At 49.5% G+C, this 25,912-nt stretch overlaps 1 protein-coding gene across 1 annotated transcript in view; it reads left to right on the forward strand.

Annotated features, from left to right (window-relative positions):
- Positions 1 to 1,275: 1,275 nt before the first annotated feature.
- Positions 1,276 to 25,912, forward strand: part of SMAD6 (SMAD family member 6) — a 69,093-nt gene continuing 44,456 nt past the window's right edge. Inside the window, exons 1-3 of the mRNA XM_084817504.1 lie at positions 1,276 to 2,995; positions 12,818 to 12,874; positions 17,211 to 17,288. Of these exons, the coding sequence (XP_084673630.1) occupies positions 2,215 to 2,995; positions 12,818 to 12,874; positions 17,211 to 17,288 (916 nt within the window). The 5' untranslated portion in view covers positions 1,276 to 2,214. The remainder of the gene's footprint in view (positions 2,996 to 12,817; positions 12,875 to 17,210; positions 17,289 to 25,912) is intronic.

Raw genomic sequence — 25,912 nt, forward strand, 5'->3', positions numbered from 1 at the left:
GACTCTTCTTGCGTTCCCGTGTTACTCAGGGGGATTTGCTTCTGTACTGTTTGTGCGCTTTTAACGCAGGAGACTGCACTCCTTTCTTTTGCCTCTGTAAGACCACTTGAGTTCTGTCAGACTATCCCAGAATTTTCTTCTCATCTGCTTGCTGGAGTTATCGTTCTCTCCATGCTGACACTGAGAAGAGACAGCCTGGGAAAAAGCTGGGGAGGGCTCTAGTGTGGCAATATCCTCACTGCTCAGAGTCCAGCTGTGCACTCCTTCTGGAAAAGGAGATTCAAATTCCTCCTCATGTTTCTTTCAGAATCCAGTGTGATGTGGTGGGTTGAACTAGGACTGGGGAGAGCCAGGGTCAAATCCCCCACCCAGCCACGCTCACTTGGCGACCTTGGGTCAGTCACTCTCTCTCGGCCTAACCTACCTCACAGGATTGTTGTGAAGATAATCTTGGGGAGCGGAACCCTGAGCTCCTTGGGGGACAGGTGAGCCATAGATGCACAGATCCTGGAACTGCCATACAGCAGGCACGTTTTGGGCAGCCGTAATGGCAGTACACCCCTTGGGGGCACATGTCGCCCGATCCCGCGCAGGTCTGCCAGGAAGAAGTCCCCTCCCAGCCTGCAATTCTGTGCACCCTGATGTGGGACTTGTAGGCCTCATTCACCCCCATGGGATTTATTTATTTCTGGGTAAGCATGCCTAGGGAGCATATTCCACAGAGCGATTCCCAAGTACGTTCGCATCCTGGGACTGGAGCCTCAAAAGCTGGTGCGACGCTGCAGTAGATCCACGAATGCCGGAGCTGGAATCTGCCCTGAGGGGGACCCCAGGAGAGCCGTGATCCCAGCTGCTTCCCTCAAGGCAGTTGCTCCTGCCGATGAAGCTACACGTCTGCCCAGCGGCGCACAGTCCGGCCCTCCTGCTGCTTGGTGCTCTGCTGAGGGCACCCAGGAAGCCAGCGGCACAAGCCCGACGGCTCCCTTCGCCCCGTCTTCTTCGCGCGCGCGCGCCCGCCCCAGAAGCGCCCTTTCGTCCCTTAATCACTAGCTGGGGAGGGCGGGAGCGGAGGGGCTGCCCCGAAGCCCCACGCGGCGCGCCGGCGGCGGCAGGGGGGGCGGCGGCGGCGTGCTCCTTTAAGAGTTAAGAAACTTGAGACCTTGTTTGCGCAACCCTCCGAGCCGCGCCGCGCCGCCAAAGTGTCTAGACTGGCACATGATGGGAGGGAGCCAATGACTCCAGCGCGCTCCTAGGGGGCCCTGCGTGTGTGTTTTAGGAGAACAAAAAAGCGAGCGAGCGAGCGAGCGGCCAGGCGGGGGACGAGCGAGCGGGCGGGCGAGCCAGGGTCCGCCGCCGCCGCCGCGCCGAAGGCACAGCTCGCGCGGCCCCCAAGCCGGAGGAGCAGAGGCGGGGGCGGCGGCGGCGCGGAGTCGGGGGCTTAGCCGGGCGGGCTGCTCTGCCCCGCGAGCCCTGCCTGCCTGCCTCTCCGGGCGCCGAGGGCTGCGCCTCGCGTGGACTGCAATGCTGCTGCCGCGCCGCGCCGCCTAGGAGGCTCGCTGCCGGTGTCCCCGACTCGCGGCGGCGGCCGTGCTCTCGCGCTGGCATCCTGGCAAGCGGCGGAGCTATGCGCGGCGCGGCCAGCCTGCTCCTCGCCCCGGCGAGCGACCAGCCGCTAACTTGGGGAGTCCGGGGAACTTTCTGAGCCGTCCAGCAAAGCAAAGCGAGCGCACCGGCGGCGGCGGCGACGCGGGCTCCCACGACAGGCAAAAGCGAGCGGAGAAAGGCGCGGGGCGCAACCCCGCGGCTTCTGTTGCTGCCGCGGGGGGATTCTTCGATTTCGGCGCTCCGAGGGCCCCCTTTTCTGCCGGCCCTTCTTCCGAGGCGGCCGGATTCGCCGGAGGGAGCGCGCTTGGTGCCGCCTCGGCCCGGGGTCGCGGGACCCGGCGATCCATGTAGTGCCGAGGGGGCGGCGGCGGCGGATCCCCGGCTCGCTCCCCCGGCGCTGCAGGGCTGCGCTCTATGCCCGGGCTGCCGTCCCTCATGCGGCAGCGCGGCCGGCGCTTCTCGGCGATTGGCGGGGCCGGGCGGGCGAGGAGCCGCAGCTGCTGCGCCGGGCACCGCCGCCGTTGCTGGGTCTCCTTCATGCGGCGCTCCTTCGGGAGGATCTGACCCGGAGCCAGCGAAGGCCAGCAGCTCCGCGCCCGGGCCAAGCGTATGTTCAGGTCCAAACGGGCAGGGCTTGTGCGGCGACTTTGGAGAAGCCGGGCCTTCCCCGACGGAGGAGGAGGAGGAGGAGATGGCGGCGGCAGCAGCCTCAGGAAGAGCCATCACCGAGGGGGCAGCGACGGCGGGAGCCCGGAGAAGCCCCCCTCGAGCGGCAGGCGAGCGGTGACCGGCGGAGGCGCCGTCGAGGAGCCGTGCACTTTGGAGAGGCCCATGGCGCACGGCGAGGGCGACCCTTCGGCGCCCCCCGAGGTGGAAGAGGCGGCGGCGGCGCGGGAGGAGGAGGGCAGCGGGGGCAGCAGCAGCAGCAGCGCTGCCGAGGGGGAGAGCCCGGGGTGGGCGCAGGAGAGCGACGGCAAGACCGTGACGTGCTGCCTCTTCAAGGAGAGGGAGACCGACGGCGCCTCCTCCCGGCCCCGGGAGTTGCCCGCCCGGGAAGGGCGCTGCGGACCGGCGCTGCTGGAGCAAGAGCTGAAGGCCGTCACCTACTCGCTCCTGAAGCGCCTCAAGGAGCGCGCGCTCGACAGCCTCCTCGAAGCCGTCGAGTCCCGCGGCGGGGTGCCCGGCGGCTGCGTCCTCCTCTCCCGCGCCGAGGTGCGCTTGGGCGGCCAGGCGGCTCCCCCGCACCTCCTGCTGGGCAAGCTCTTCCGCTGGCCGGACCTCCAGTACCCGGCCGAGCTGAAGCCCCTCTGCGAGTGCCGGAGCTTCGGCCTCCCCGACGGCCCCACGGTGTGCTGCAACCCCTATCACTTCAGCCGCCTGTGCGGCCCAGGTAGGCATCGCGTCCGCTCTCCTGGTGGGGCGGGGGGGGCGCGGCTAGGAGGCAGCCCGTCGCGGTCAGGGGCTCGCAGGCGGCAGAACCCGGGGGTCGAAGATCGTGCGTGCAGCCTCGCGGTGGGAAAGCGCTCGATCGGCGGGGGGTCTGGCCGCGGCTCTCCGCCCGTCGCAGCGAAGTAGACGCGTCAAATGCTTCCGAGCGTAGCCGCCGGGACAAGCCGCAGGGGAAGGCCGGCGCAAGCGTGGCCCCCTGGGGCATCTGGGAGGAAGCTCGGGTGCAGATTGCCCGGCGAAGTCCTTGGACCTTCCGTCTGGGCCAAGAGGAGAAGGGCGTCCTCGTGGGGTGGGAAAGCGTGGCCGGCCCTGAGCCCGGGAGCTGAGCCCCTCGCAGCAGGAGCAAGGCCGGGGGCTTCTTGAGGGGGGGGGCACACCGAAATGCGGGCCCCTGGACTCTTCCCGGCCACGCCCCCTCGCCGGCCGGGCTTCGGGTTGTTGGGCTGTATTCTGCCACTCTGGCCTCCAGCTACAAAGCGGGGCGGGGCGGGGCGGGGGGGCTTGCACAAATTGGGGAAGAAGACTATCGCAGTGCAAATGTCTCCTTCCCTCCCCTCGCAAAGGTAAGAGTCACACCTGTGTCCCGCCCACTTTTGGCTCTGACCCTGCCCACTGCTGGGATACAGAGCCCCCCCCCCCCGGTTTTGAGGGAAAGGAAAAATGTTTCCTTCCTCAGGCTTAAAGGCTAACAAATGCATTGTGGTCTGGTGAGATCCCACAGAAAGTGCCACGTTTGATGCAGAGTGACCTCTGTGACAGGAAGGTAGATGCCACAGTCAACTTTTTAGCCTTGAAAGGGACCAGAGGGCGCTTGCACGTCGGAGTCTTTTTCTTTCTCTGTTCATTTGAGCAGGGCTCAGCTCCAGAATTTGTTTTTGATTCCAGATCTCAAGCTTGGAAAGGGACACAACTTCCTTAGGGAAAGAGCCTTAATTTTTTGGCATAGCACATTTAACAGAGTTTAATGACTGTTGATGTTGTGTGTATGTTAATAATCAGGAGCATCTTTGAGCATGTGCAGACTGCACTTTGGAGTGATGGCACATTGCATCCAGGAGAGAGGGTGAGGCTTCCAGGAAGCCGTGAGCCAGGGCACCTCTGTTTACAGTTAACAGCTTCCTGTCTTTTCCTTCTTACACCAGGAGTTTTGGTCTGAATTTACTTTGCCCCACACACAAATGGTGCAAACAGTTTCTGAGGCCACCTGGGGGTGGCAGTTTGGGAATGAGGTCTGCTTCTTGCAAGTACTCTGAGGTGTCATGGAGAAGTTCCTTGCCACCTCCTGGAATGTCTTTGAAAGGTGGTGTGAGGAGGCAGTTGCAATTTGTGAGGTGTTTCTGTCAGCAGTCACAAAAACAAGAGCCCTGTCGATCCCCCCCCATCAAATCTCTGATGGGTTCACCACCTGAGCCCTTGGTTTGGATCTGCGCTTGGTCAATGGATTTGTGAATCAGACAGAAGGGATGGGACCTTCTGTCATCTCAGGCGGGAGGCTTTGCATGCCAAGTCAGTGGACATCTGCCACTGCTGGGCATCTAGACCTGCTTCACGTAGAGACTGCTGAGATCAAGCAGGGACCTGCATGTGTGAATGGGTCATCGCGGAGCTAACACCACGGAGAGAGCTTCCAAATCCACCTCAGGTAGGCAATCCTTTTCAGTGGATTCACACTTCAGCTTCCAGTAATCAAGCTGAAGATCATCAAGTGTGGAGAAAGCAAGAGCTGCACATGCTTGTTTGAACTGGTCCTTCGCCATTGCACCATCTGTGGCAAGTGGTTACTTCTCACTACCAGGGCTGGACAACTCTCTCTAGGACCTCGGTGAGCTTCCTGGAAGGCCCTCTAAGAAATGGAGTAAGAGGTGGAGGGCTAAGTTTTCAACTCCTCAAAGCAGTTTACTGGCAAGTCCTATAGCTATAGCTGCCATTCTCTTCACAACCCCCCTCCTTTTAACTCTAGGTTGGCAATATGGGGGGGGGGATAGTACCTCCCCTGGCAATAGAGTGGGTTTTGCTAAGGGCCTTCTAGTTGCCGACCCTGTAATCTGTGACGTGTATCTCCTTCACCCCAATGCTGTTGGAACATGCCTTTAGGGTCAAGGGAAAGATGGATGAATGAATGAATAAACAGATAAATAAGTAAACAAATAAACAAAAAGTAGAGATGCTTTCTCAGCCAGAAAGCCCCAGAGCAAAGCTGGCTGGCAATGCACCTTTGCTTGCATTTCAGTTCCTCCCCCTTTTGGAATAGATTGTAGCTTAAATTAGGGAAAGCACTCAGGGTCTATTTTTACATACAGTGTTTTATATATATATATATATATATATATATATATATATATATATACACACACACATGCATGCACTTGTTTTCTTAAATTAAAAGACAGTTTTGCCTCAATTTACCCGTGTCCTAAAACACAAGTGTGTAGGGTAGATGATAACAACTTAATACACAGGTTTTAATTGCCCTGCATCCTAACTTAGTGTTTGTTCAGTATTCCGTCTGGGTAAATCTTTGCCCTAGATTGTCTGAAAGCATATTCTGGGAGCTGATTCACACATGCATATACATCTCTTAATTTCTCTAATCTGCATGTGATTACTGTCCACTTGCTGACTGGCAGCTAGCTGATTGTATGAATGGTCTCTGCTGAAAAGCATTGTGTTTGAGGTTATGCAAGGCAATGCAAAAGTTCTGCCTGTGGTGTTCTGTCTGGGGGATCCATGCACACGTACAAATCTTCACTCAGTGTTGCATTATCTGGTGATGCTCACACAGGTGTGAACAAGGCCTGACTCTGGGCCTACTTGGAAAGCTGAATCCCCTCACTGGAAACTTGTATGTCAAGTTAATCTGTTTATTATTATTAATGTATAAAACACATATCCTGCATCTCCATGTTCAAAGTAGCTAACAAAATTAACATTGCTTTGTTCAAGTACAACTACCTGGTTCTCCCAAACAGCAGATGAGCTGGTAAAGCTGTTTCCCGGTTGTATCTCACACTTCAGATTGCAGGTCGGGGGGCTCAATCCTACACCATACAAAAAAAATGCCTTGCACATAGAAAGTAACCAGGCTACCTGAAAGATCACCTCCTTCCATATTTACCTACCTGGTTTCTTAGGTCAACTTCAGATGCCCTTCTCAGGGTGTCCCCACCAAGTGAGATTCAGTGGGTCGGCTCCTGGAAAAAGGGCCTTTTCAGTGGTGGCGCCCCAATTTTGGAATGCCCTTCCCAGACAGGCTGTCCTGGCACCCACCTTGTGCTCCTTTCAGTGCCAGGTGACAAGTTTTTTATTTTCCCAGGCATTTTAGGAGCTTCTTGGAGTTATTTTCAGATCATTTTAATTTTCAATTGTGAGTATTGTTTTATTGTTGCTGGTTTTATTTTATCTATTTAGTTTGTGATGTGGTGGGGTTTTTAATCTATATGATATTAAGAGTTTTCATGTGGTATGATTCTAAATTTTGTAAACTGCAAAGAGGACTATGTTTGAGTGGGTGGTATATGAGTGTTGAAAATTAATGAATAAATAGAAAACTAGATGTCATGAGAGAGGATTCCAGCCTAGGCTTCTGTGTGACATGCAGATCTTTTTTTAATGTATGGAAAATCATTCAAACCTATGAGCCCGCACCTCCTGTCTGAAGTGTTACAATCCAGAAGCAGGTTTAGTTCTTCACCTGCTGTTCATGAGAACTGGATGGAGGCAATGCAAAATGTATTTATTTTAAATATTTATAGGCTGCCTTTTATGGCCAAGCCCCCTCCAGGCAGCTTACATAAAAAGAATAAAAACGTACATGGTAAAATGATAACAATGTACTAGTCCCCCTTCCACTGTGACAATCCTCACATAACCCATGGGCTGTTTTAGGCTTATGTGAGGGTTATTCGGTTATGGGGGTTATGACACGATAAGCCATGGCGACCGTCCACCATGGCTTGAATATTCAAAAGGGTGGCTGATGCTCGCCACAACCCGCTGTAGGCTGCAGCAATCATGTGAATCGGCCTTATTAAAGTGGGGGAAGGGGGGCTTTCTTTTCCTCCCCCTCCCATGTCTCCAAATCATTGTCAATTCTGATCTCCATTCTGCTTCCTCTTGTTTTGTTCCAAACCCTCTTGGCAGGAATTGCGACTCGACATTGTTTTGTACAGTGCCTGGCACACCCATTTAACAGCTCATGGGAATCCCATTCAGGCTGCCTCAGGCTGCAGACATTTTACCACACATGATCCACAAACTTTTAAGCTGGTCTAAGTAAGTGGCTAAGAGCGACGAGTCAGAAATTCCCCCAACCCACCACCCAGGGTTCAAATCTGTCCTGCTATGAACTCACTAGGTCGCTGTAGGCAAGCCACTTTCTCTGAGTCCCAGTCCCCCCTGTCAGCAACAAGGGGATGATCGTATGGGTCTACCTTACAGGAGTGACATGAAGATTGTAACATGATAATGTAGGAGAAGTGCTTTAAACGTTTGACAGCTCCAAAGAAATGCTAAATACCTATTGTTTTCAGGGCCATCGAAGCTAGAAACGTGGGCATGGATTGTTTTAATGAAAGGTGTGATTGGTTGGATGCTGAATTCTGCACCCAGTCCCAGATTCTGTGCGTGGGCAGAATGATCTCTTTAGTCCTGGCTGTGGGTCCTGCCTCTTGCCCCAAATGCAAAATGTGGCGATGCAGCGGTGTGGACTGGGAGTCTTCTGGTATAAACCGATCAGGAGACATGGTGTAACTTTCTTTTGCAGCAAGAGAGGGCAACACGTTTTGCCTTGAGGGCTGAGAGGCATAGTGGAGTTTCCTTTAGTGGTGAGCTCTTTTTAAGTCGTTTGACTATGTGTCTTCCCCAACCTGATGCTCCCCGCCTGCCGATGTGTTAGAATACAACTCCCAACCTCCCCAGCCAGGATGATGGGGGTTGTAGTCCAAAATATCTGCAGGGCACCAGGTTGGGGAAGGCAGATCTAGACTGAAGGGGAAGTATTCAAGAAAAGGTTTGAACATGTTTTGAAACCAGGGTGTACTATGAGATGTTATCCACGGGATCCTAAGGTAGTAGAGTACGTGCTTTGCATATAGAAAGTCCAAGGTGGAAAACTGGTAGGACGGGGACCAGTGGAGGCTGGTGGCTCCGATGTCAGTGTTGGAGTTCTGACTGGAACCTGGAGCGGATTTGTTGCCCCACTGACATCGGAGCCACCAGCCTCCACTGCTGGGGCACTCCTGCCTAAAACTGCGGAAAGCAGCTTCCAGTCTGTGTAGTTGGATCATAGAATCATAGAATAGTAGGGTTGGACGGGGCCTACAAGGCCATCGAGTCCAACCCCCTGCTCAATGCAGGAGTCAGAGCATCCCTGACAGATGGCTGTCCAGCTTCATCTTGAATGCCTCCAGTGTGGGAGAGCCCACCGCCTCCCTAGGGAATTGGTTCCATTGTCGTATTGCTCTCACAGTCAGGAAGTTTTTCCTGATGTTCAGCTGGAATCTGGCTTCCTGTCACTTGAGCCCATGATTCCAGGCCCTGCACTCTGGGATGACTGAGAAGAGATCCTGGCCTTCCTCTCTGGGACAACCTTTCAAGTCCTTGAAGAGTGCTATCATATCTCCCCTCAGTCTTCTCTTCTCAAGGCTAAACATGCCCAGTTCTTTCAGTCTCTCTTCATAGGGCTTTGTTTCCAGTCCCCTGATCATCTTTGTTGCCCTCCTCTGAACCCTCTCCAGCTTGTCTGCATCCTTCTTAAAGTGTGGTACCCAGAACTGGACACAGTACTCCAGATGAGGCCTAACCAGTGCTGAGTAGAGGGGAACTAGTACTTCCCAGGATTTGGAAGCGATGCTTCTATGAATGCAGCCCAAAATAGCATTAGCCTTTTTTGCAGCCACATCCCATTGTTGGCTCATATTCAGCTTGTGATAGACAACAATTCCAAGATCTTTCTTGCTTGTAGTGTTGTTGAGCCACGTATCCCCCATCTTGTAACTGTGCATTTGGTTTCTTTTTCCTAGGTGCAGAACTTGGCATTTATCCCTGTTAAATCTCATTCTGTTGTTTTCTGCCCAGCACTCCAGTCTATCCAGATCACTTTGAATTTGTTTTCTGTCTTCCAAAGTATTAACTATCCCACCCAGTTTTGTGTCATCTGCAAATTTGATCAGCTTTCCCTGCACCTCCTCCTCCAAGTCCTTAATAACAATGTTGAAGAGCGCTGGGCCCAGGACTGAGCCCTGCAGTGCCCTGCTCGTTACCTGTCCCCAGTTTGAGAAGGTCCCATTGATCAGCACTCCTTGAGTCCGATTCTGTAGCCAACTGTGGATCCACCAGATCGTTGTTTCATCTAGCCCACTTTGAGCTAGTTTGCTCATCAGGATATCATGGGGCACTTTGTCGAAAGCTTTGCTGAAGTCGAGGTATATTATGTCCACAGCATTCCCACGGTCCACAAGGGAGGTGACCTGATCAAAAAGTGAGATCAGATTCGTCTGGCAGGACTTGTTCTGGACAAATCCAGTGGCGTGACTCGATACAAGGCAGCTTCTTATGCTCTTACTTCGATACTTTTATTCCAGGGTGGTTCCTACCTGTCGCCACATTATGTTTGAAATAGGCTGCTGTAAGCCTCTCCCTCTGTAGTTTTAGGGTCGGGCTGTAGCTCAGTGGTAGAGCCCCTGCTCTGCAGGCAGAAGGTCCCAGGTTCAATGCCAGCCTCTCTAGGTAGGGCAGGAAGGACTCCTGGTGAGCCATTGCTGCCTGTCAGAGCCAACAGTACTGGGTTAGATGGACCAAGTCTGACTCAGTAGAAGGCAGCTTCCGCTGTTCCTCCCGATCTCCAGCGCCTCCCGCCCTGGGCAGATGCTCACAGATTCCTCTTGTGAAGTACCTGTAGCCCCTCTAAGGCTCAGAGGAAGCCTCCGACCATCAGAGAGGAAAATGCAGAATTATCCCACCTGTTTATTATGCTGCCAAAGCTCCTTAATGCCATGGTTGTGCTCCTGCCAGGGCGAGGTTGGCTTTTGCATTGGGACTGGAATTAAAAGGAGGCAGAATGCTGTGGGCACTGCCCCTGCCCCTTAGCTCCTTATGGCAATCCCAGGAGGGTGGGTGAGATTAGGCCCAGAATCACAGCCTTGCGCTCTGTGCTAGTTAATCCAGAACTCCCGGTAAGTCACTGCCCTGGATGAGATTCCCCTCTTCCACCTGGGTGGTGGGAGAGAAGGGGGCCTAGAAGGGCTGAGGACACTTAAAAAAACTTCCAGGAGGATCTTTCACTTCTTGTGTTGCTCTTGGAACAAATTCACATGTACAAATTCACCCTGCCCCACCAAAGCAGAGAATTGCCCCCTTCCCTGCCTACATCGCCGGAATTTCTGCTGCGCACTGAAGCATGCCGTGATAAGTCTCTGTGTGGCGGAGGGAGCGGGGATCCAAGGGTCTCCTTTGCCTCCTTCCTCCGCTTTGGCAACAAGCAATTGTTGCCAAACACCACTTGGGGGTATTGAAAAAATAAACCCACTTTGAATCTGACTTCCAAAGGGGGCTTGGATTGTGGAGACAGGGCTTCCGTGTTAAAGTAAGCAAAATCATGGTCTTTTCAAGGCGGAGAAAGAAACATTCAGAAGAGTTGTTGACTCGCTTAACAATGCAATCCCAAGTATATTTACACGGAAGTAAGTCCCTTCCCACTGAGGTCACCCCCAAGGAAGTGCGTGTTGGATTGCAGTCTCAGGTTGCACGGGCCACGCAATGCCCCCTTTTCTGTAGAAAGCAAACACGGCCTCGGTTGTTATTTTGTGGTAATCGTATCCACAAAATTACTATCGTTTCAATTATGTCGAAGGAGACATAACTTTTTGTTCTGAGGTATAGAAAACCACTGGTTTCTTAAGGCAAAAAGAATATGAGAATTAAAGAGAAACACACACATACAAATCCCCCCTCCTTTTTTTTTGGCCTGGCATTATCCCTTTCCATTGAGATCAGTTTCAAGTCCTGCTTAAAAATCTCCCCCCCACCACCACCACTCTCTCCCCCCTTCTTTCCTAAGGAGGTTCCCCCCCTTCGCTATTTAGGTGAAGAAGTGGTGATAATATGCAGTTTGCATTTTGCTGGCGCCAGTCTGACTGGCAATTTATCTGACTGCCTCTCTTAAAGCTGCAGTGCCTCTTTTTCCAACTTGTTTTTTCAAGCGTTTTTTTCCTCTTTTAAAAACATTTTTAAAAGTAGCAAAACCTGTACTTCTCTGTCGTAGCCCCGTTAGAGAAGGGAGAACCAGCCATCTGAAACTGAATATATTAGTTTGTGTGACATTTCTCTTCTCCCAGCAGTGACATTCAGTTAGACTGGGAAATAAAGTGTCGAAGAAAGTTTTCTTGGACGCAAGTTGCAATATCCTGAATCTTGTTAGCTCTTTTGTGGTGTGTGTGTGTTTCTGCTTAATTCTCTCCCTCCTTAATTCATTGCTCTGTCATTTCCATAGAAAAATCCTCAAGAATACTAATAATCTCCCATTTTGGGGGGGGGGTGCGGGGGGGGAATGGCGGGGGAATAAGCTGTCCTTAATTTTATTTGTTTTGCAACCCCAATTCTGTCTGAATATAGTCACTTTGTATCTTTCCTACAGGGAGTAGGATGGAATTCTTTCCCTTGAATATTACCAGAACACCAAATACCGTGTTCTTTGTAACAGATGCGCATAGATTTGAGAAGAGGTTTTTGGATGGATCCAGCGTTGCTGAACACCACCAAAGGAAGTGCAGCGTTCCAAAAACGTGACAGTCTTATTAGGAATGTTCCTACTGCAGCGTTAAACCAGTTTCATTCTATAGATATAAACCAGTTTGACTATCTCAGCTCCCAAAGGAATCCTGGAATGTGTAGTTTTTTGAATTGGCTAAAGATCTTGGAACAGAGAATTTTCAGGCTGCCCTGAAAACTACAATTCCTAGGTTTCCTTGGGACTGGTGAGATGAGGGGAAAGTGACAAAAACTAGTGGTTTAAAAAAAAAAAGTTTGCCATGTTGATGCCTCCATTGTGCGACTCCCTAAGCTTGCAATTTTCAGAGTACTAACTTCAGAGTAATTTGAATTAGTGGTACTTACTCCCTAGGCCTGCCGTTCTCAGTGTACGCTGCAAAGTAACGTCTGGAACGTGAAAATCAGTGATGGTACCCACTACCAAGTAAGGGACTGATGTGTATTGTGCCTTTTTAACTGGTAAGGGAGAGCTAGCCACAATGTGGATCATATTCCCAGTGAACTTCAGAGCTGCAGTAGACCAACCAAGGTAGCCTACTTTCATTTGACAGGACTGCTCTAGAGGAAAATGGGGGTGAGGGTTGCAGCCGGTCATCTCCGTAAGATCCATTTTATAGATATCTTGATGCAGCCCTTCCCCAACCTGTTGCCCTCCAGATCTGTTGGACTACAACTCCCATCACACTCAGAGCATGGCCATTGGGCAAGGCTGCCTTGATGGGTATGGATGCTCCTGGGTTGGTTTTGGTCCATTGGTTTCCTGTGTTTAGCATTCCATACAAATTGACACCCAGCCCCTCGGCATAGGAGCTTGTACTTCGGGTTGTTTTTATTTAAAATCCCATGACTTTTCTGGACTTTACTTGTGAGTCTTTGTTCTTCTTGGAATGAGATTCCACCCGTAGTTCAACCAAACGCTTACTTCCTTGAGGTGGAATCACAAGCTTTTTGTGACTTAAAGTCCCAGGTGGTGTTAATACATGTCCTTCCTTTTCAGAATCTCCACCCCCTCCTTACTCCCGGCTGTCTCCAAACGATGAGCAAAAGCCACTGGGTAAGTACCTCCTCCGCTTTGATTTTCTCTGCCGTTAGCTGGGCAGAAATAAGAGCTTGGTGAGCGTGTGTGTACTTTGGTTTGTATAGACATGCATTGTTCATAACTAGAAGGATAGGTTTTGGCAAATGCCGGATGATTGACTCTTGCTGTGGAGAAAAATTCCGGCCTTTGGGCTTACAGATGTTCCAGTGATGCAGAGCTGGAGTGGCGGAAGTCACCATTTGCCACACCAGCGGCCAGCTGGCCGGCCTCGTGTGACCAGGTGCTGCAAGTGCAGAAAGTGGCACTGGCCATATAGCGGGCAGCCTTGGGGTCATCTCGGCTTTCATTTAAAACAGGCGAGGGTAACCTCGGGCCAGATCTGGCCTGTGCTTTGGCCCAATGTGCTTTTGGCCCCCTGCCCTCCCCAAGCCCTGCCCACTGAGGGCCAATGGCACATGTGGGAATCCCTGTCTTCTCCCTGGTCAGAGATAAGCTGGAGACCCCCCGTGCACCAGTTCCCGTCCTGCTTATGCCCCCATTGGGCCACATGTGGTGTGGGAAGGAGCAGCTTGACTTGGCTCCTGCAAGTCCCGGCTGAGTTCCTTTCTCGGTGCTGAGAGCGGCATAAAGCTCCACACCTCTCTCAGCGCAGAGAATTTTCTTTTAAGTGAATGGGCTGGGGGCGGACGACGTCATGGGAGGGGAGGGGCTTCTGGGTGAGGCCCCAGCCCTTGACATCAATGGAGTAATCTGGCTCCTGGAGCAAAAGTGGTTGCCCTCCCCGATTTAAAACCAGAGAGCACATTGTTAGTCCACAAGGCTAGGCGTAGCTTAGAAGTACGAGCTCCCATGGCTTCCAGAAAACTCAGTTGTGGAATTGGAGAGGGTGGGTTGGCCTTTTGCATCACTCAGCTTTTCGTAGGCATTAGTTCTGGCTTTTCCGATCTCTAAATTGTGATGTGGCAGGGCTCCTGTGCCTTTAGCAGCTGTGTGGTGCCCAGAGATTCAGCAGTTGCGGGATGGCTGGGGTTTGCCCTGCTTCTTTCCCCTCATCCTTTACCACAGGGGTGCGGAACCTCTGACGGCCTGAGGGCTGAACTCCATTCTGGGGAAGCCCTTGGGGGCCGCATTCCAGTGGTGGGCAAGGCTGAAGACAAGGGGTGTGGCCAAAGGCAAAAGGGGTGGGGCCAAAATGCCAGCCTATTTTAGCTGAAAGCTGTTATTGCCGGTAACTCGGCCTCAGGAGAGGAATTTTCAACCTTTTAGAATGCGGGGGAAAGGGCACAAAAACCGGGAAACCACCAAATGATTGGTGGTTGGGGGGGCAGGGGGCAGGGCCAGGGAAGGGACAAGGCCATCCAGGGAATGCTAGAAGGCCACATTTGGCCCCTGGGCCTCATGTTCTGCACCTCTGCTTTACCAGCATGGCAATGCAGCGATGGGGAAAGCTATATCTACTCAACCTGCTAAAAGTACAGGGACTTGGCCAGAGGAAAGGTGGCAGCCCTACTTTAAACACAGCCCCATAAGATGCTTTGAGTGGCATTTCTCCCTGTGACTTGTGAAGACTTCTGTTTTTGTTTTGTTTTGTTAAACTTCAAAGGAAACGTGGTCAAAGAAGCTGGGCATGAAAATGTGACCTACTTAAAAACTGGCATAATCCAGAGGGAGTTGCCTTCCAAAGTATATATTGTTGTTGAGAAATTTTAAACATCGGCTTTGGTGGATGTGGTGCCTGACTCTGCCTTTGGCTTTTCTGCATTGGGAGGCTGTTCAGGTGAATAGGAATTTAGCTCTGCACAATTCAAGTTGGATGGATGTGATTGAGCCCAACTCCATGAGCTTTGGATCATGTTTGCTGCAGGGTGTGGGGCACAATTGTAAGGCCCAAATGAAATGGGGTCAGCTATTTTAGGGCAGAAGAGGGAAACTGTAATTGACTGGCCTGTTCCTTTGGATGGGCTGCCATCGGCGTTCCTGGGTGAGTCCAGAAAGGGGCAATTGCCTAGGAGTCTCTGGCCCTTTTCTGAAGCATTTACATGCCCCAAGATGTCTAGAGACATCTAGTGAATGTCAAGTCGGTGGGGAGGAATAGAAAAAGTTGTTGTGGGGAACAGAATCGTAGAACGGTAAGAGTTGGATGGAAGCTGGTGAGTCAAGTTGAGTCAAGGTGGGAAGCATACAGCTGTAATTTCTGTTGGGGATGTTAGGATGGAAACAGAGCCATCTCTGCCCATCTCTTGCAGTGCATCTTGGGCCCCACTACTCCTGCCCTCTAGATCAGATCCATTATATCAGGTCCCTAGATCAGGCCTGCAGAACTTGTGACCCACCAAACTGAATGCCATATATTGTGACAAATGACCAAAGCCTCCTCTGTGTGTATGCTGGGCTGCAGCCAGTTACTGGGCGGCAAGTTGGTTAGTGGCAAGAAGTTTCATTCCATGGAAGCAGGCTCATCCCTGCCCCAAATATGTTTGGGCCACAGAACATCCTCCATGGCTCCGTGAGCACAGACTCCGCTTTGCCAGCCTAGACTGGCTCGTTGAACAGTGTTGCTCTTCCTGACAGCCTGTGATTTGCTGTCCAGTTGCCTGTCCCTGAAGGTGATTTTTTTTCTTTTGCAAAAAAAAATGGGTCAAGAAATACAAATTTTGGACTCTCTCTGGTTGTCTTTAGATGGTAGGTGTATTTGCTAGACAGATAATTTGTAGTGACATACCAAGAAATGGAACTTTGCTTTTCAGGCTGGTTTGATTTAAAAGAAAAGGAAAGGAAAAAGCAAACACAAAGTTGATTTTGGAGCAAACATTTTGAGCACATTTTTAATTAAAGGGATATAAGTGAAGGGGGGAGGGGGAGAGAGAGGGACCAACAAGAGACTTTTAACTTGTTAAAACAAAGTTTCCTTGGTTTCAGCAGGGGAGGAAGGAAGGAAGGAAACAAGAATAAACAGCTTCAAGAATTTTAATAGTGATAATTAAGTATAGTAACGATGAATTGTTTGGAGGCTTAGTGTAACCTTAGCTGTAGAGCTCCAAGTTCCTACTTGTCTGATCCACTCAACCTTGGTTATTTTTGATTCCTACGTCCTACCAGTTTTATTGTGTCAAACAGTAAAGGGGAGCAATAGTTCTGCATCAGCATTCACATGAACAAAGCCAAACAGCCTTAGCCAACTCCTGCGAGAGGCTCTAGCCCAATGGTAGAGCACATTCTTTGCAGGGAGAAGATCCCAGGCTCAGTTCCTGGCATCTCTGATGGGAATGAGCCCTCCCTGCCTGAAACCCTGGAGAGTCATTGCTGCCATTGACAGTACTGGGCTAGATGGACCAAGGGTCTGACATGGCTGCTGTGTGAACAGAATGCTGGACTAGATGGACCCTTGGTCTGATCCAGCAGGGCTCTTCTTATGTTCTTATGCCATGAGGTGGCTTCTTACGCTCATAATGTGTTCAAGAGGTTGAGATGGTTCTCCCACTTTTCCCGCACAAAGAGGGAACAGCTTAATTAAACCATGAGAGCATATCCAAAAGTTGTGTTCAGCTCTCTTTGCTAGAAAGGAAGTAATCCTCTGTGTGGTTGACAAGAGCCTTGCTGAGAATAGGTGGAGCGGAGCCTACTCCTGTAAAATGTTCATAGAAACAAATGGCATGGCAGCAGACCTCCTTCTCAAAGCCTCCCATTTTATTCTTCTTTCAGGGCCTATTCTGACCCTTCCCACTTAATGAGGAAACATGTTTAATCAAGCCCCCTTTCACCTAGGTCAGGGCTAGGCAACCTGGCACCCTCTAGATATTTTGGACTACAACTCCCATAATCCAACCATTGGCCATGCTTGCTGGGGCTTCTGGGAGTTGTAGTCCTGAACATCTGGAGGGCCCCGGGTTGCCTAGTTCTGACCGAGATAATCTTCTAGGAGAAGTGTGGCAGCAGCAGCTGGAGAGCTCTGTCAAGGACACCTGTCTCAGTCTTTGCTTCCCAGTTGCTGCCGCCGCTGGGCATTCATTCCGCAACATTTCCAACCCCTTCTTCTTTGGTGATTTTCCCCAAGCAAATGGATGGTCTCCCTACCTTCCAATGTCTTGGAAAAAGCTGCCCATGAGAGGAGGCAGAAGGGTTGTGTAATCAGGAGTGGGGCTGGATTACTTATGTTCCCTCATCAAGAGGGCAATATGTCAGTTGACCGAGCAAGAGCGCTTAAAGAGAGATAAGGTATGGGTAAACTGAAGCCTGTGTGAACATATTCGGGCTTCCCAGTGGATAGCAACTTGTGTTTCAGATTCAGGGTGAAAAGATGTCTTTCTTTTAGGGAATCACAGTTGACTGTTCTCATCTTCTCATTTCCCAGATCTTTCAGATTCCACGTTGTCCTACACTGAAACGGAGGCTACGAACTCGCCCAATATCACCCCCGGAGAATTTTCAGGTTGGCAGAGATTTTAATTTGTTGAATCCAAGTGACCCTTTTGGCAACTTCCTTGAACTCCGTTTTAGCAGGGCTCTCTCAGGAAATGCTTCAGTTAGCTGAAAGTGCTGATTTGGAAAATCGAAAAGAAAGAGGAGATAGTCAGTCATCTCAAGCGGGACTAGTGCAAGGGTTTGTAGCCTTAGGATTATACTAAAGATTTGGTGATGGCCTTGCTTATACTGGAATAAAAGTGAGAATACACACACCTGCACCACAAACTGAAAACTAGTTTAACTGTCATGGCTTTCTCCCCTGGCCCCCACCCCACAAGCAGCTGTGTGAATTGTGGTTCTGTGTGGGGCTCAGAATCTGGGTTTGAACACCATTACTAAGCTACTGACTTCAGGGTTCCCTATGGGAAGTCATGGTAGTTATGGGTGCAATCCTATGCATATTTAGGTGCATAGGATTGCGCCCTAAATCTATTTAAAATAACTTTAAATTTGCCATGTAGGCATGGCAGAGTTAGTATTGTTGAAGTGCATAAGTTAATCTATGGTCATCAAATTCTCTGAAGGAACAATGGGGAGGAAAAGGAAAAGCAGTTCACTATATTCAATATATTTGAAAGTGGCTATTGAAAAACAATTAAGTTAGAGTTGGAAATCCCTTTTCTATCCTATTTTGTTGTGTTTCATAATCAGTGTGTATCCTCTGAACTGCAAATGCAGCTTTGTGTAAATACTTCCATTTATCTGAACATCCATTTATCCAAAAATCATTTAAAATACCACAAGGATCCATGACAGCTCATGTTTCAAAGTGGGAATGATCTTGTTCTCTGTGTTTCATGAAGCCTGATGCTTGATGATGTGTCCCTGAGAACACTTAAAGATACTTGTTACTGTAAAACAACAACAACCCTGCATCACACGAATTGCTGTTATATTTTTCTATTATGTCTCTGTTGAAAGTTTCTCTTGAGCCATGTTGATGGCTTGGAAAAAAACCCAACTGCTGTTGGCATGGTGCATCTGCCCCATTCAGCAACAGGTTGTTCCCTTCGCAGTAGCCTCTCCTGTTTTGCAGGACTTCATTTGCCCAAGGGAACCTTTGATAATCAAGTTCTCACACTCCCCTTGTTGTTTGTTGTGGAACTGCAGGTCTGGAAAGAGATAGCTCACTTTAATCAATCCTGCCTACTTTTGTGAAAATGCACTTCATATGATGCCCATTGTTTAAATTTGGCCTTGGTTGCTTGATTCAACAGCAAGGCTCACACCATTTGCAAAGATCAGAATGTACAAGATTTCTTAGTTGTTTTCCTAATGCGAAAGGTGGTGGTTTGCATTTAGAGATAATGCAATTATCTCTAATTTAGAGTTAGGAAAAAGCGAAGGTAGCTCAGTAAGCCCAAATGAAATGTGGTTTTCTGATGGTAGTGGTGGTCGTGGCCAGAGCAAAGAAACAATTGGTGGGAAGATGGATCTGATGGAACGTTCCGTTACATTCTACCAAAACTGTGCTGAACGGTTGGCAACTGGCGGCCCTTGAGGCCAGGTTTGGCTTGCTTATCATGGATCTTCTCATGGTTGCTGCAGCTTGTTGCTGTTAAATATCTAGATGGAACTGACCGTTGAAGTATGCATTTTGTTGATGTTGTTGCGGCCAAAGCAAAGGAAGAGTTCCTGGGAAAATGGACGTAACAGAGTGTTCCGTTATCCTGTAATGAAGCTGCGGTTGAGTCATTGGCAACTTGGCAACTTGCTATTCTTGGGGGCCAGACTTGGCCCACTGACAATGGGACTTCTCTTAGCTGCTGCCATTGCTAACTGTTAGGCTGCTGGTGCAAAAGATCTCATAGGAGCGGGAGACCTATTCAGGACAATGAGGAGAGCTGGAACCTAAAGGTGGGCCCTGCCAATGTTCCACCCACATGGCTCCCTCTCGCTTCCAAGTTATCACAAAGCAGCGCAGGAATCCAGGCCCTCCTTTGTTCAAGATTGCCAACTCAGAGAGTGGGGAGGAAGTGTTGATAAAGTATCTAGACATTTGATTCTGACATGCAGGAATCTGAGATATTTTTCTGGCTCCACTTGTCAGGAAAGAGCATGTGCTTTTGGGGTGGGACTTGTCCTATCCTGGCTTCTGACTCAGATGTGGAACTTCAATTAATATAGTTTGCTTCTGAGCATTAAACTAAAGGCACATGTATGATGGCTTTTGCCATGAAACCTTTGTACTTGTGGCTCTAAAGTAACATCTTGAACAACCCAGTCCCAGTTCTCGCTCGCTCGCTCTTTAAATAAACCACACATGAAAATACAATAGCCGTTAGCTTCCAGAGGGAAGGCGGCAGATTTGTCTTTGCTCTACAAAGTTGACAGGAGAAAAAAGCGGGTTTCAACTTTTCTACTTGAACAAAATAATGATCACTTTGTGACCAGGACTGTAGTGTAATTGGATATTCCCATCTCCTGCTGTGGAATTTCAAGTGGCACTGCTCTTCATAAAAGTATAATGCTGTTTTTTTTATCTTTTCCCCCGTGGGCAGGATTACATATATAGGATAAGAGACTCACTGCAGTTTAACCCTCAGTCTGCATACTTGAGCAGCTTTGACCATGTTCTGTTTCTGGGGCAACTGATTGGATATTTCCATCGATGCAGTGCACTGAGAAAGATATATGAGGCCTATATTAGGACTGCAAAATATATTCTTCGGGTACGGTCCAGCAGGAGGGTTTCTTGTGCTGGTGTAACGAAGTGGCTAAGAGGCTGAGTGACCAGTCCGCGGTTTTATTTTATTGCATTTATATCCCGCCTTTTTTCCTGTTGCAAGGAACCCAAGGCGGCTTACATGATCCTCCTCCTCTCCATTTTATCCTCACAACAACCCTGTGAGGTAGGTTGGGCTGAGAGTCTGTGACTGGCCCAAAGTCACCCAGTGAGCTTCCATGGCTGAGTGGGGACTAGAACCCAGATCGCTGGGCTCCCAGTCCAACACTCTAGCCACTACACCACCACTGGTTCCATTCTCATCTCTGCCATGAACTCACTAAGTAGCCTTAGGCAAGTCCCCGCCCCCATCTGCAATATGGGGGGACAGTAATAGTGACTTATCTCAGAGCAGCACATCTGGAGGACTCCAGGTTGACTTAGACCATTTTTGCCCCTGCATGTGAAACACTGAACATGTGAAAGTGCTATACGAACGTTTCCTCTTCTGATAATGATTCAAGGAGATCTGTCCACTGGAGTGTGCCCTGTAAGGATCCAGGTGTCTCTGGGAAGTGGGATCCAGGCACTTTACTCCCTGGGTCACCTGGCCAGAGGAGGCAGTTGCTGGGCTGCTGTGCTTAGCCCCACCACTGAGGATGGCTAGGGTGGTACTGCAGCTGCCAAATTTAGCAGGGATCAGGCCCAGTTCGGTCCCACCTCGCCCTATAACGCTGCTGACTCTCACCCAGGACTCGCTGTGAGAGCTCCTAGTTCATTGTATGGACTGGGCCGCGCTCAGACCACCTGCCTGCCATTTCTGTACCACCCAGTAGCTGAAGCTCCCTGGGCGGTTCACACAAATTTACTTACTTACCTACCCGATTACTTGCCTGCTACCTGGCTCAACTATCAGCCTAGTTGGTACCTGTTTGCCTCCCGGCATCCAGCCCAGACATGCCTTTAGGCATGATACAGAGACAATACTTTCATGATACAGCATCATGTTCTATTTGGCACCAGCCTTGTGCAGAACTGGGCAGGGGTGGGGATAATTTCAGAGCTGCCATTTGAACTTGATCCATCCACTTACCATCCCAAGTCCCATCTCGACTCCAAGGGGAAGGATTTCTAGAGGGGCAGCAATATTAGTTTGTGGCACCAAAAACATGGAAGAGTGTTGTGCCACCTTGTAATGGGTGGGCCCCAGGGAGTCCAGGTGTGTTGGGACTACAGACCCCATCATCCCCAACCAGCATAGTTGTTGCTGGCTGGGAGTGGTGGGGGGTTTTGTCCCAGCATGTTGGGAGGGCCCCCAGGTTGGGGAATGCTGAGTTAGGCCTTTGTAAGCTGAAACCTGCAACTTGGAGTGTGCCTAGAAGACAATTACAGACTTTTCCTCTGGCTGCTTGTGGTGAGCGAGAATCGTCTTGGAGCAACTGAGCGGGAAAGCTAATACAGATGGGGGGGAAAGAGTTGTTGTTGTTTTCTTTCAAGCCATTCAGGTGCCACAAAAAACTTATAAAGGTAGGTATGATAGGCAGATAGACTAGTAAAAATGCACGTTCACTTTTGTGGACTTATTTGCAAGGCTGGGGTATAGGAAGGAATGGCAAATGCTGGAGCACGCTCATGATGCACTGTGGTGACACCCCGCTCCCCAAGAGGTGGGTTGCTGTATTTGGCATTGGCTGAGGCTTCCACACGGTCTTGAAGGGCAGCCACAGCAAAGCATACGAGAGGAGGCAGATCTTTCTGCACAAGGAGCTCCATCCCAGGCATACGATGATTTGGAGATGTACGTCTCCTCCACATCTCTTGTCCTTCCCCTTCATTTTAGGCTATTCGGCCTTTCTCCTTCAGAGCACCTATCACAATCAGGCCTTGGCCAAACAGCCTTCTTGTCAAGGGAACGCGTCAGTTGCCAAAAGCTACTACTTCGATGCAAAAAAGAGAGGTAGGAAGACCGCATCCTGGAGGTACTTGGGTCAGATGTTTTTATATCGAACATTTTTTCCTCTGTGGACCTATTTTGCCTATGGGAAATAAAAGTGCATTTCTTTTCCAGTTTGCTTCCAAAAAAATAAAAGTAAAATTCTTTGCCTCCTGTGAACGTTTTCCCCATATGGCCTAAACGACTCTATAAACCTTTTCGAATGAAAATCGCAGAGCAACAGCATGACTGAGCAATTTTGTTGCTTAAAAAGAGGGAGAGCGCCCTTCCTCCCCCTCCCCCCGAATACATTCCTTCCCTTTGTTTTCGAGAAACTTTTAACCCTCTTTGGAACGGGTAGCAAAAATAATTTCTCAGACCTCCAAAGTGGATACGCCTTTTCTCCCTGATTACAAATAAAACTTTTAACCGGAGCGGTTAGGAAAAGTGTAAATTTCCAAATGGACAGCCATTTTTACTCTGGCACTTTAAAACAAAACAAAGGGTTTGGTGGTGCCTTAAAGGGAAATACATTTATTGTATTACCTTTCATGGGTCCAAACAGGTATGGGATTAGAAGATACTCATTTTTGAGCAGGAGTTGTTGTTGTTGTTCAGTCGCAGGAGTACCACAGGTCAAAAAGTTCAAGGTGACGTGCCCTAGAAAAGGGGTGGGCAGAAGGTAGCACCAGATGATTTGGGTGTCACCTCCCAGAAGGCTCCTGCCAGCATGAGAGTTGAAGTCCAAAACATCTGGAGATTTCCCTTCTGCCCACCCCTGCTCTAGAAGGCAGCTCTCTTATGCTTCCCATTTTTAAATGTTTGTGTAAGTAAGCCCCACCAACCATGTGCAAGTAAACAAGAGGCAGGGCACAAGATGGTGCTCACACACCATCTTGTTGTCCCCCCCCCCCCGTCCATCTTATCTTCTTCCATGGGGTGGTGGGAGGTGAGCAGTGTCCCTCCTGCATTTGTGTGCTGTATTTTGGATCACATGACCACCCCATCCCCAATAGCATCCTTTGCAGAGAAGATCTGAAGCTAGTTTAGCAAAGGTTGAAGATGACCTATTACTTACTGTTTAATTTATTTATATCCTGCCTTGCCACCAAAAAAAAAAATGGTGCTCAAGGCGGCTAACAATAAAATTCTAATTAAAACATAACATAAAAACAAATAAATAGAAGAAATGAACAGCACCAACCCATTAAAAACCCCTTCAGTAACTGACCAGCATATATAGCAAAGGCTTGCCTGAAAACCTCTTTGCCTGCCGGACAACAGAGCTAGGATAACCTAGTCACTCTTGGCAAGGAGTTCCAGTGTCTGGGACTTTAGTTGTTGTTCAGTCGTTCAGTCGTGTCCGACTCTTCGTGACCCCATGGACCATAGCACGCCAGGCCTTCCTGTCCTGCGCTCTCTCCCGGAGTGTGCTCAAGTTCATATTCATTGCATCGGTGATGCTATCCAGCCATCTCATCCTCTGTCGTCTCCTTCTCCTTTTGCCTTCAGTCTTTCCCAGTATCAGGGTCTTTTCCAGAGAGTTTTCTCTTCGCATTAGGTGGCCAAAATATTTCAGCTTCAGCTTCAGTATCTGTCCTTCCAATGAGCAGTCAGGGTTGATTTCCTTTAGGATTGACTGATTTGACCTCCTTGCAGTCCAGGGGACTCGTAAGAGTCCTCTCCAGCACCACAGTTCAAAGGCATCAATTCTTTGGCGCTCAGCCTTCCTTATAGTCCAGCTCTCACAGCCATACATTACTACTGGGAAAACCATAGCTTTGATTAGACGGACCTTTGTCGGCAAGGTGATGTCTCTGCTTCTTACTATGCTGTCTAGGTTTGCTATAGCTTTCCTCCCAAGGAGCAAGCGTCTTTTAATTTCATGGCTAGTCACCGTCTGCGGTGATCTTGGAGCCCAAGAAAGTAAAATCTGTCACTGCTTCCATTTCTTCCCCTTCTCTATGCCAGGAAGTGATGGGGCCAGATGCCATGATCTTAGTTTTTTTAATGTTGAGTTTCAAACCAGCTTTTGCACTCTCCTCTTTCACCCTCAACAAGAGGCTCTTGAGATCCTCTTCGCTTTCTGCCATTAGGGTGGTATCGTCTGCATATCGGAGGTTGTTGATAATTCTCCCGGCAATCTTAATTCCGACTTGTGATTCATCCAACCCGGCGTTTCTCATGATGTACTCTGCATATAAGTTAAATGAGCAGGGTGACAATATGCAGCCTTGTCGTACTCCTTTCCCAATTTTGAACCACTCGGTTGTTCCATGTCTGGTTCTTACTGTTGCTTCTTGACCCTGGTACAGGTTTCTCAGGAGACAGGTAAGATGGTCTGGTACTCCCATCACTTTAAGAATTTGCCACAGTTTGTTGTGATCCACACAATCAAAGGCTTTAGCGTAGTCAATGAAGCAGAAATAGATGTTTTTCTGGAATTCTCTTGCTTTCTCCATGATCTAGCGAACGTTGGCAATTTGATCTCTAGTTCCTCTGCCTTGCAGAATGTTTATGGGTGGTTCTTGGTCTGTCCTAATACTACTAGTGCAAAAAATGTGCTTTGGTCTCCATTCCATAGAACGCTTACGAGGCTTGACCTTGAAATCTAGGATAACGGCTTCCCTTATTTTTCCCTCTCAAGTCCCATATAACTTTCTCTCAAAAAAAGAAAGGAAAAAAGTCATAACCGAAGAGAGTTTCATGTTTCTAACCAAAACATCACATTCTTCCATGTTGGTAGATGGGAATGGGATGAGATGCTGCAAGTCAACAAATACGTCTTTGATGTAACCTTTTTGGTTAGTCTTTGAATTGATCGATTTCTTGTGAATTTGCTTTGTTTGTTGTGTTTTCTTTCTCTCTCACTTGCTTTGTATGCTTCCTTTGTTTGGGGAAATGGCATCAAACTGGGAAATGCAGTGGATGATCCATACTTCTCCATCTATGGGTGAAATGGGACATGTGATAAGATACATGGGTCCCAGATGACCCATGGATCTCACCGGGATGCAATCTGTGCGTCGTCAAAGTTAGAGAAAGTGGAAGGCTTATGCTTTGCCTCCAAACTTCTCAAGTGAGCTGCTCATTCCCACTGCCTCAATTTTCTCTCCTCCAACTCCTCTCTTCAGGCTCTACAACTTGGTTTCTGCCCTCTACTGAACTGTTCCTAGCTCCACTCACAGTCTCCTCCCTACCAAGGAAATTCTCTTCCCACCTGTCTAACTGGTCAGTGTTTCCACAGGGAAAGTTCTTCCTCTACTTTCCCTCTTTCCGTTGGGGTCCTTCAAGGATCTGGTTTTGGCCTTCTGCTACCTCCTCTGTACACACTGTGCCTGGGTGACCTCATCATATCCCGTGGCTTTCAGTACTACCTGTAGGTGGTGACACTCAGCACTGCCTGCTTTCTCCAGAACTTCCTCCATCCCACCCTCCAGTTCCACATCCCAAAGTCCTCATCTGGGATTTCCATTTGGATATTGAATTTAATATGTCCAAGGCCAAAGTTTTCATCTTTCCTCCAGAGCTTCCCTTTGCCCTGTTTATCCTCCATATCCATTGACAACCTTACAATCCACCCTGTTGAATAGGCACATAACCTTGACTTTATTATTTATTTATTTATTACATTTATATCCCGCCATTTTTCCTCTTTAAGAAACCCAAGGCGGCATACATAATCCTCCTCTCCATTTTATCCTCACAACAACAACCCTGTGAGGTAGGTTGGGCTGAGAGTCTGTGACTGGCCCAAAGTCACCCAGTGAGCTTCCATGGCCGAGTGGGGACTAGAACCCAGATCTCCCGGCTCCCAGTCGAGCACTCTAGCAACTACACCACACTGGCTCTATCTTTGACTCTTTCCTCTCCTTCAACCCCCAAATTGTGTTCATGACCCTTTACAACATCCCCCTCCCCCAAAAGTTAGCCCTTCTTCTCTGTGCCCTTGGGAGAACTCTAGTTCATGCTCTCCTGCCTTGAAACCTTC

The sequence above is a fragment of the Heloderma suspectum genome, chromosome 11 (assembly GCF_057233095.1).
Source record: "Heloderma suspectum isolate Gila_16-S chromosome 11, 16-S_ref, whole genome shotgun sequence".
NCBI classification, from domain to species: Eukaryota; Metazoa; Chordata; class Lepidosauria; order Squamata; family Helodermatidae; genus Heloderma; species Heloderma suspectum.